This window comes from Acanthisitta chloris, unplaced genomic scaffold, assembly GCF_000695815.1.
Source record: "Acanthisitta chloris isolate BGI_N310 unplaced genomic scaffold, ASM69581v1 scaffold9902, whole genome shotgun sequence".
NCBI lineage: Eukaryota > Metazoa > Chordata > Aves > Passeriformes > Acanthisittidae > Acanthisitta > Acanthisitta chloris.
In genome coordinates, this window is record NW_008663011.1 from 246211 (window position 1) to 257484 (window position 11274).

The following is an 11274-nucleotide window of genomic DNA, read 5'->3' on the forward strand; positions in this document are numbered from 1 at the left end:
GCTATAACAGCGGAATCTGAGTTACACAACAGAAAGGAAAAGTAATCAACATTTAAGAAGTACATCTTCCATAAGATAAGGATTGTATGTTACTCTCTGCACTACAATAATAGGAACACTGTACTGTAGGATGATTGTTCAAGACATTTTAAAATGCACAAGTGGGAGGCAACACTAGTGGAGGAGTTTGAAAATATTCCAGAAAAATTTGAAAGGAAAAAAGAGCATACAAGCAGAAATGTTTCTCAAAAAAAATTTTACAACTTCTTCTAAGGCATTATCAGCTGTTCCAGTGGTACAGAAAAGACTGATGGCAGTAGAGGTGTAGTGGAAAACGCCACTAAAAACTACATGTACAAAACTTTTAGAATTTACAAGTATACAAACTGAATTCTTTGGTCAGCTTTGGTTTATCTAATTTATGACATATAAAACATACAGAGATGACCATAAAACACAAGCTTAAAGTGCCTGAATCACACATAGATCAATGTTATGTCATTCAGGATCCAAGAAATTACTACAGAAAGTCAGGAATATTTAGGACTGTTTGCTTCTAATAACCTTGGCTAAGACTGGTTAAGAGGTTTAAGGTCAGAATCTTTTTTCCAAACACTTTTTACTGATTTATGCACAAATGCAGGAAATAAAGATCCTTTAGAATAAAAATATGCTTACACTTCTCCATTTGAAGATTTCTACTTTCTTGCCTAAAAAAATCCCGATATAAATGAACAAAACCTTAAGAGATATATTAAAAACTTTAGATTATTTTAATTCTCAACTTATATAATGAAAAAAGAGGATAATTATTTAGCAATATACTGCAGGGAAAAACCTAGCTCCTAGCAGTCCTTCAGAGCAGCTCAGCAGGACCTACAAAAGCAGGCTGTTCCACTTCCTAAATGGAACTATTCCTAAATGGAATTAACTTTCATAAATTACTGTCTAAAGGATTTTACACAGAGCTTTTACCAACACATTTTTTTCTTGTCTGAAAGTAAGGGTTTCCCTGTGATTGTGCAAACACAATTTTTGGGTATGGTATGCAAAGAAATGGAGGCAGACAGGGAACTTCAGAGCTCTGAAGCATGTCCAGCAATCCTACTGTATTAAAAATTAAACTATTTACCATTTGCCTTTTACAGCCATATGGAAAAAATGTTTCTTAATTTGTGCCCTATTCTAGGACAAGGAACCGAAACTGAAACTGAAGTTGCTACCTGAAAGATCAATCAAGGCAGAAATGTTTACCAGGGATCTGCCACTTCTGAGACAACACACAGGACACCATAGCCAACTGCAAGTCTTTGCACTACTTCATTAAGTTACACAGCTGCAATTCTGGTCCTAATCTTCCAGGCAGTTTGTACCTCAAGAGGTATTTCACACAGGGAGATTAAAACTTCATGTGACTCAATATAAAAGATCCTGTGCTTACAGTTCCTTCTACGATAGCTTGCACCATACTTGAGGAAGTGCATGATCTGAATCCTTCTAGAGTCTGCAACATCATACTAAAAATTCATTCCAGCCTAGCAAAAATTAACAGTGCTTCCAATCCAGTCTTCCTAATTTCAATACAAGAGATGTTTCACTGCCCATGCAGTCAACCTGACAGTGCTTGAAGTGTTGTCAAGCGAAGCTAATCAAGAGCTATTAAATACCAGCCCAGCTTTGCTATTTTTAGGCAGCACTGAACAAAAGGCTGACTTGCATGTTCATATCTTTGTGCCTCATCAGATGAATCTATAGTTGGTTTTTTCCCCTCAGACCTAAAATACTTTTATCTTCAACACAGAATTTTTTTACAGAACTTAGTACTTAGCCATGTTTATCAGCTGAAGGTTAGTTCTCAGCATCTGCTTTCATCTCCAATGTTTTCCAATGACATGCTGTTAGGAAGTAATTTCTGAGTGACAACAGTATTATAACAGCTTCAGAGGGAAGGGGAAAAACAAAATTCGAGGACGAAATTAAGAACACACTTATAATAAGCATAGGATGGATCTCCAAATTCACTGGATGGATCTCCAAATTCACTAATTTTTAATATACCTTAAATAAATCCCACAGTTCTCTGTTTACCATCTGCACCACAACGAAAAAATAGTCTTAAATGTCACAGATGAAGCACATAGGGGACGATGACATTTTATTTTTTAGAAAGCTAAACCCGAGCCAAGAAATGAGCTAAGTATTAAAAAAAAAATTAAGTACCAGAATACAGTAAAAGGCTTCACAATTCCTGCAGCATCAAGAAAAACAGAAGGGCATCTAGAAATATTTATCACTACAGAAGATTCAGTAATGCTAATCTTAGAAAACACAGCAATTCTAAGTTAAGTATTAACAATTAATATCTTAAAAATAACCGAAGAGATGGTACTTTCAAAGACATGAACATGTATAAGACCCAAGAAAAATGTCAAAAATACTAATGTATAATATAACTTATGCAGGTACGGACTGAGCAAGCCTTGAAAAAAGCATAAATCCTCAGTCTATCCAGGTGTTTATCTAGTCCCACCATTCTCAACTATGTTGCTCAAAATTCCCTCTATTGTAATAGTATAAACCAATATATAAGAAAATGATTTTTAAAGGAAGTTAGTATTATGATTCTTTAAATGAAATAAACCCAAAAAGAACATTTATTCTCTTAAGTGTCACTGCAAGTGTTGACTAGTATAATTTCCATCTCCATCTGCCTTATGCACTTTTTTAGTTCTACATGTATTTCAAAAAAAAACCACGCCCCTGTATCTCAAAATGTTCCCAGAAATTAAACTGGAAAAACATTTAGTAAAGCTGCCAGAATTCCTGTCTAAAGCCTGAGTGAATCAAAAACCAGAGAAATGAAGCATTCTGGTGGCTTTTTTCTTGGTGGTGGGGTTTTTTTCAATTTCTCTCTTTAATTTGCTTTATTTTCTTAGCAAATGGTCGTAAGTTTCTCAGTGGCCTATCAATCCATTAAAAAAAAAACAACCAAGCAAGCTTATCCTGACAGCTCAGCAGTCAAGCACCCATAGCCCTCATGTCTCTACACTGAAACAGGATAATTCGATTTAGGCCTTCACAATCCACAATACTTTGTTTGCATATACACCCTGAATTCTTTTGTTTTCAAACCGCCCCAAGGCAGGCAGCTGAAGTTCTGGGGCACTGCTAAGTGCTCAACTAAATTTCACATGAAACAATCACTATGCATCTAAAGGAAAGAAAGCAAAATAATAGTTTTAATTCAAAGTACCAGGACTGCAGATCTGTCAGTAGATGTAGTCAATTACTGCACTTTACTCATGAACACACACACACACACACATTTCTGCCTATGTTAACCAGAAGAGCAATTTGGCTGATTTTTTTTTCCACTAAGGAACTTCTAGTGTAGTTTGTTATTTACCTAGAGGGCATATGTTTCTTAGATATGCAAGTTTTACTTTCATTTCCTCCATTTAGAGAACAGTAACTGAATGCTGCACATATGAAACTTGACTTTTAATCAAATTGATCTGTGTTCCAGAGAGTCAAAGGTTTATTAAAAATCAGGTACTGAAGAATTCAAAGAATGGTGTTCCATTTCAGCCCAGACATAATCTCTACCCTTACTGTACCAAATGAAATTAAGTAACAGTGGTCATCAATACAATACTAAATTCTATCTAATGCAAGTGGACTCCATATATAGGTTACCTGCAGACAGTTCTTAAGTGCCATCAAACACACTGTAGCAATCGAGCAGAAACAGTCAGCCCAACATTCACCAACAGATTTTAAAAGGTATAACTGCATTTGTCGTATACTGATAACTGAAAAGTAGGTATTAAGAAATTATAAATTTTCCTGCCTCCCCCCACAACCCTATTTTCACTGTGTTAAATATTCTAATTTAGTGATCCACGATATAAATATTTGTTTACATCTGTTTTAGTACCTTGAGAAAAAACGGGTATCTGGAAGGAAAAGTACTAAGTAAATTACATGTTTCACTGAAATTTTCAGCTACTGTTATCTGGCCAAGAAATAACAGAATACCAACACACTGCACTATAATAATCACTATCTGGTATCCTAACTCTATGATAAGTTAACGTGATTGCTTTAGGACAGTGTATTTTAAACACTTTGTTTCTAATTAAAAAATAAGTGCACCAACACAGTAACTGTGAATTACTAACCTAAATTTATGAAAGCTTAAAGGTGACTGATAACACCAAGCGCACGTGCAAATTTCATCTCAACCTAATCTACCATTTTACAATGCTTAAAAGGTTTCTTAAACCAATCATTTGTTCCACTTGCCATGTTACCTATATACAACTGTTACAGGCCCATTTTGTAATGGTACAATCTACCTTCTATCCATCAATCAGTTTCATTTTTCTCAGCTGCGATAACTGCACCAACTACTTCCTGACAAAAAGGATTGATCTTTGTAACAAAAAAGCAAGGTTAAGTATAGGATGGATATTTTGAAAAGGTCACTGAACTTGTCACAGTTAAGATCTGACATGCCCGATCTTTGAGATTCACACATCCATCTCTGATGTGAACAAAATTCAAGTAAAAACAACCTGGCCTCTTTTTGAAATGGATAGATATCATATGAAACAAACCCAGGACACATCAAGTATTTATAGGAAATTTTAAAACACATCTCTTCACTATGCAGCTGTCAGTTTCCACATAGCAACTACAAAGACGGATGTGCTATATATGTAATAATGCCCTAGTAGAACAGTAAGAAATTTAAATTTAAGATTACAGTACATTATTGCTCCATGTTTAAAAGAATCACATATAAAGGCAGGTCAGAGTATTAAAAGTGAACTGCTTTCAGTCCTCTTTGAGGGTTAAGCAATGTTGTTCAAGAGTCCCCTAATTCTGAAAACAGCTAGCATTTCAATAACTATATTATGTATTAAAACCAACAACAAATGGGACATCACACTTATAAAGTAGTGTGTCAGTGTACTCTGTATGTGCCTTTCTTGAAACTAACTGCCAAGCACAATAACTCCAAATGTAATTCAGGAGGGTCTAATAAAAGCAGTCCATGACAATAATGAAACAAGGGAACAAGTAGGTGTGGTTTTACTTAACTAGATAAGCTTTAGAACTTCCTTTGAACTTCTTCATCTAAGAATGCAGGAGTGACATGAAAAGGGTAAACACTGAGGAGATGGAGTATGGTGAGGGACAGAAAAAACAAGGCATCCTTAAGCAACAGCAAAAACCCGACATTGCTTACAAGTAGGTAAAAAAAAAACCCAAAAGATGTGACAGTCCAGCTCTCTACCAGTCCAGAATTTCAATGCTTTGCATATGAAGCAAAGTCCTTTTCAATGACTTTTCCAATATCCAGTAGAATTGAGGATATTTAACATTCATAGCAGTCAAAGAAAACTGCACTAACAATTAATTTTCAGCCAAAGAGATTACTCCTGAAAGGTGCTAACTCACAAGAATGCACACCAGAAGCCTGAAGCATGATCATATGGCTTTGGAGAGAAAAGCTCATGTCTGCAGGATTCTGCTGAATAAAACCATTTTCACCTGCAGCATGACATTAATTTTGTGAAAAATAACCAAATGAAAAAACAGATTACTGTATACATCATCTAATGTATTTTTATCATACACAACACAGTCATCTGCATGAGTCAACAGTAGCTGCGTACACAAAACAACTAAACCAGTTTTAAATCTTGGAAAGCAGCTGAAGTTTGTGCTGGTTCCCTGCTGAATCGTAGCTCAGAATAGTTGCCAACTGCAAATTGCTTAAATTAGCGTGGAGACACAAATTGGAAAGTAACATAAGGAATAAAATTTCCAATGTGAAAGCAAAATGTTTGGCTGCAAACAGGAAGAAGAATCACAGGAATAAAATCTGACAAGCTGACACATCTGTATGAACTGTATGTGCTTAGAAATGAAGGTATTATTAAATAACCAGAACATCTCCAAGTGAATATTAGCTGGCAAAAGCATTTCAATTCACATACAAAGTCTCTTCTTGAAGAAATAAAAATTTTAAATATAACTGCCCCCTAAGTATTAGTTTTACATAAAATTAATTCCCTATGTATCTCCACTCACTTCAGGAAGAGACTATGTAATTTTGCTTCAAAATAATAATTCTTTTAACCTTTGGATTTGATTCCTGTTACTGGGCTGTTTGTTTTGAAGATAATCAAAAGCATATTTGCCCCACATACACCTAAGTCCACACAGAGAAAAGGAAAAAAAAAAAAAGCTGATTTTAAAGGTATTCAGGTGGGTTTGGGGTTTGTTGTTGCCTTTTTGTTTAAGAATTATGGAAATTTTCTTACGAAATAAAACAACTTTTTTTCCCCCCAAATAAACAATTCGCAATGTTTAACATAAAAATTTCAAGGTATTAGTCCTAATTCCTGGTATAATCTAGCACAGTGATTCATGGTGGATGTGATCAAAATGCACTGTATACAGGTACATAATGAAATTATCCAGAATAAAGACTCGCAAATTGGAAGCTTTGGAAACCAAAGCTGTTTATATCATCACACTACCTTCACATGATTCCTACTTCAGAACTAAAGTACCAGATGAAATCTGCAGGCTCTTGCCAGGCTGTTACGAAAAGGAGTGGAAGCTGGAGCTTTCCGAAGAGGCAAAACAATCAAAAAGCCAAAGCTATAAATGAAAGGTACTTCCTCTCAAACAAATCTTACTTAACATTTTCTCACGCTATGATTCCAGCATTAGAATCACTCATCTCCACACTTGATCATTAAAAAACCAAACCCCAAGCAATGAACCAAACAGAAAGCACCACCCTACATCTAAAAAAATTCCACAATTCAAACAAAAAAAACCCAACCCCAAACCAGAAAAACCTACAAAACCAACCAACAACCCCCAAACACACAAAAAAACCCCAACAACCCAGAGCCTTCAGATCACATCTTCATAATAAATGTCCAAATTAAATTCCTAGCTCTTTCATTCAAAGACATAAAACCACGTGGTGTTTTCATACCTGCATGTGGGTTACCAACATGACAATGAAACGGAGTATTTATTTCAAATGTAGTATAAAAGTTGCAGCAATTGCCATGGATGGCATTAAGGAAATATACTTAAGTAATTTTCTTATGCTGTTTCTCTTCCTCAAAGGTTTTATTCAAACTTCTCAAATAAATAGAACTATGGTTCCCTAAGAAAAAGTGTAATTAATGTCTTGAGCTCTTCTGCACTAATGCATCAAGACACTGTTTCTTTAAAATGTTCTTTAGAGAAGTTTCATTGAGAGCATAGTCTTACACTTAGATTCTTCAACTTTAAATAAAGTGCACAGACTGAAGAAAAAACCCACAAGAAATGTCACACTTTGGGATTTTAATACTTCCATAAAATACATGGGTATACAAAGCACCTCATACAGAGTCATCAGTTGCATAATGTGAAATATGCTTGGAGTAACACCACAGCAAAATTAACTCATACATGGAACATATATTTTTCATGCTCCTACTTTACAAGAGTTTTCGTTTTGGCACCATGTGTGAAGCTTCCATGTAATTTAACTGGGAATTTGCAAAAAAGCAGCTGATTTATCTTTCCTACTGGTTGCAACAAAAGGCAATTTTTAAAAGAAAAAGTCACCCACCCATATGTGTAATCTTGAAAATTGCATGGTGAAACCAAAGAACCAAAACTTGGTTCAGTAACTCTAATTGTCCAGGGCCAAACAAAAAATGAATTGGTGACTGTCTGAACTGTAGCTACACAACTATGAGGAAAAATCAGCTCCAAGTGCTAAAATCTGAATATTAACAATCACATGTATGTAAAAAAAATTAACAGGTAGGTTAACTTTCCAGATGCAGCCATTCAATTAAGTTTTGTAGCATTTACCTGTATCCAAGCGCTTTACAGGGGACTCATCATCAACCTCAGAATCTCCACATGCACTCCTTGATCTTTTCCTTGGGTGCAGAAGTGTCTCCAACCTTGGAAGGACTACAGACAAAAAGGTTTTGGTCCCTAGCTGTGGAGAAGTTGGCTGGGTTTCAGTGTTCTTTGCAGACTTTTGGGGGCTTATACTTTTCGATTTGCAGAAGAGAATGGATGTACGTCTGTTTACATCAGTTGATGACTCAGCTACAGCAGAAACAGTCGACTCATTGAGATTACTGTCAAGTAAGTGTTCTGGAGTGTGTCCATTTATTTCTTTCTGAATGGAAGTGCTATATAATTCATTATCAAATTTTACTCTTTTGTAAAGCTTACTCTGCTCTGGATTGAGTTCTACTGGTTTGAGGGTTGGTGGTTCTGAATTAGTCTCCAAGTTTGAAGGAAGAGGTAATGCATCTGATGGTTCAAGTTTAGGGGGAGATTTATCTCCTGAAAAAATTATAAATAGAGTGTGATTTTTGAAAACCTGTAGTTATAAAGTCTATCATAAAACTCACTACAAATGTGCAGCCCACCAAATAAATTGCTGTCTGGAAACAAAGCATAACATTTTAAGAACAAAACTTGTCTAGCAACAAATCTGTCCTAGTTAGTAGTTCCTACTTTTATACAGGGAATGTAACAGGGATAGAAAAGTAGGTGTTTATAGTTGGTGTTAACAATTTATACCTGAATAAATACTTTTTACTTCTCATGCAGTTAGGTTAGTTTCATTAACTAAAAAGCTACGACATCTACTTTTTTTATTAGAAAGTTGGGGTGGTGAATCTGTTAAATGCAATTATACTGCCATTCAAGTAAAGTTTTTGATAATATACATTTTTATCTATTTCAATAGTCATCTTACCTGCCTAAGAAAAATTTTATCAGATAAGCAACCTGTTCTACTAGAGTGAGCTAAAATGTGTTATAAAATCTACAGAAAGAGGAATATTTATAAAGCTGTTTTACAGCTGTGGCTACAAGTTTTATCTACCAAAAAGAAATACAAAATGGGGAAGGCAAAAAAAAAAATCCACCCCCCAAAATCTTCCAGCCTGATTAGCCACTAGTTGACAAATACACGCTTGTCAATGCAGACCTGATAGGAGAAATCAGAAAAACCACCCTCTACCATTTTTTTTCTCCACCACACTCCCTTTTTAAATTTTTTGAACACAACCATGTCCAAGTCAATTCCAGCAATCCATGCTGGAAAAAGACATACAACTGTATGTGTATAAAAGCAGTTTCAGCTTTTCAACCCAAGTAATGGGAACAAAAATAAAGACTCTACTATTGCAGCATTCGCAAATACAAACAGAAGGACATCCTAACCCACAATTATCAACTCAAGATGATGTTCAAACCTTTCCAGCTTGCAAAAGAATATTTCAAAATCTAAGAAAGAAAATACTTATTTTAGAGTAATTGTATCAGAGCAATATAATATTTATGCTATAACATAAAATATTTAAATGTAGTTAATTTTTTAATGCCACCTGAAAAACCACTGTAAAACCTCCAAGGGTTTAAGTCCTCTATTTTTACTGGTATCTCTATATTGTTTTGGGTTTGGCCCAGCAATGCTTACTTGGAAATCAATAAATTCTAAGTGCAGAAAAATCTCTACCCCATTGTTTAAGGTTTAATCAAAAAAGAGCATAGTTCATATTTAAAATATCTATTATTGAAATACAGTGTAACTATGCTCAGACCCTTCAAAGGCACACAAGTATTAGAATGGGTAACTAATAGATCAGGACAACACTAGAATGAAATGTACAGTCAGATAAGCACATTTACAGTACCACTGATTAAAAAACCTTGGAATTTAGCATGTCCAAGGTGACTGTTCTTTGTGAGTAAATTCTGGTTTTCTTAAAATTGATTAGAAAAGATTCACAATAAGATTTAAGAACATAAAACCACTTGCGAATTATTTAGACAATAAACCCTAAATTTCATGGGGTTATTCTTGTACCATAATCTACACATGACTAGGGACTGAAAACAGAATTGTAAGGGGGTAATTCACAGCTCTTTTCCAAAGTCAGCTCCTGCAGAGATCCTGGGCACAGGATTCCCCTACTGTCCTCATCCTTTTTTGGCAATTTGTTTTCTTTAATACTCTGTAAGTACCTTCCATTTGAAAACTGAAATTTGAACTAATGACTACTGACTGTGACTAGATCAGAACTGTACCAATGCCAATCAGCTCTGGCTCATGCTTTTCAATATGGTTTATCTAAACAGCATACAGTAAATGTAAGAAACATCTGCTGCACACTGTTGGACTACTTTTTGCACTCCAGCTGCAGTGAAAGGCTGCAACATAAAAGGGTTAAGCTACAAGTAAAAAAAGTTAGTGAGTTCATTAGCTCCCAGAAACTATGCTCCTAACCAACTATGTTCAGTAGCATCAACACTTGAAGATTAAAAAAAACCCCATAATTTAAAAAAGAAACATTAAGCATTTTGAGAATACTTAATAGCCTCAGAACAAGAGAATATTCTGATTCACATACACTTTTCCACTACTGTTGTTCAAATCTCAAGCAAGTTATATGTTTGAAAAGTATTCTCTCAGCCACACTAAGAATTAAACACTAAGTTGCTGTTTGAATGGCAGTTAAGGTCATTTTACTGACTGCACTTTTCAAAAATTTTGATAGCATCAAGCTGTATCAGATACTGTTTTATTTATGACCATGCTTCCACTTTCCCTTGTGCTCCTTCCTCCTCCTATTCAACGCACTTACTTAAAATGAACACATCTCCAACTCTCCTATAGAAAAACAGCTTAATTTTTATAGATGATCATGAAGCAAATTGAATATAACTTTTTTGAGGAATACACTAGATTTTCTTTGCACATTTAGAAATGAGTAATAAAGACCTCAGAAACTCATTTAAAACTAAATATATTTTAAAAGCAAATATTATATTCAATTGAAATACAAAGTTAGGTCTTTCTCGCACATTGCGCTCACTGAAATTAATGGCAATTAGCCAGGAGTAGAAGCCCAGTTCTGAGACAAATGTTTTGAGGAGGAAGAGATGCAAAAGGGGAAGAGCTGGATAGATATGGCTGAGTGGGTTCTACAACAAAGTCTGTTAAGTCCTATCAATAGTTAGCTTTATTTAAGGCAAATAAATAAATCCCAAACCTACCCACCCTCCTCCCCAGACTGGAGAGTAAAAGAGGTTACAAAAGACAGTACAACAGCAAACCTGAGTTCTCAGCACCACTGACCTAGGCTCACATGATCCCTAACATGTATTTTGACATTTAAATGTATTTCTGAGAATACAAAGCGATTTTCCACTCAG

The 11274-nt window shown here is 35.1% G+C and overlaps 1 protein-coding gene across 1 annotated transcript in view; it reads right to left on the bottom strand.

Annotated features, from left to right (window-relative positions):
- BRD1 (bromodomain containing 1) overlaps positions 1 to 11274 on the bottom strand; it is a gene marked incomplete at its 5' end in the record, with an annotated part of 40065 nt that overhangs the window by 17017 nt on the left and 11774 nt on the right. The window contains one exon of the mRNA XM_009070807.1: positions 7903 to 8391. Coding sequence (XP_009069055.1) covers positions 7903 to 8391 — 489 coding nt within the window. The remainder of the gene's footprint in view (positions 1 to 7902; positions 8392 to 11274) is intronic.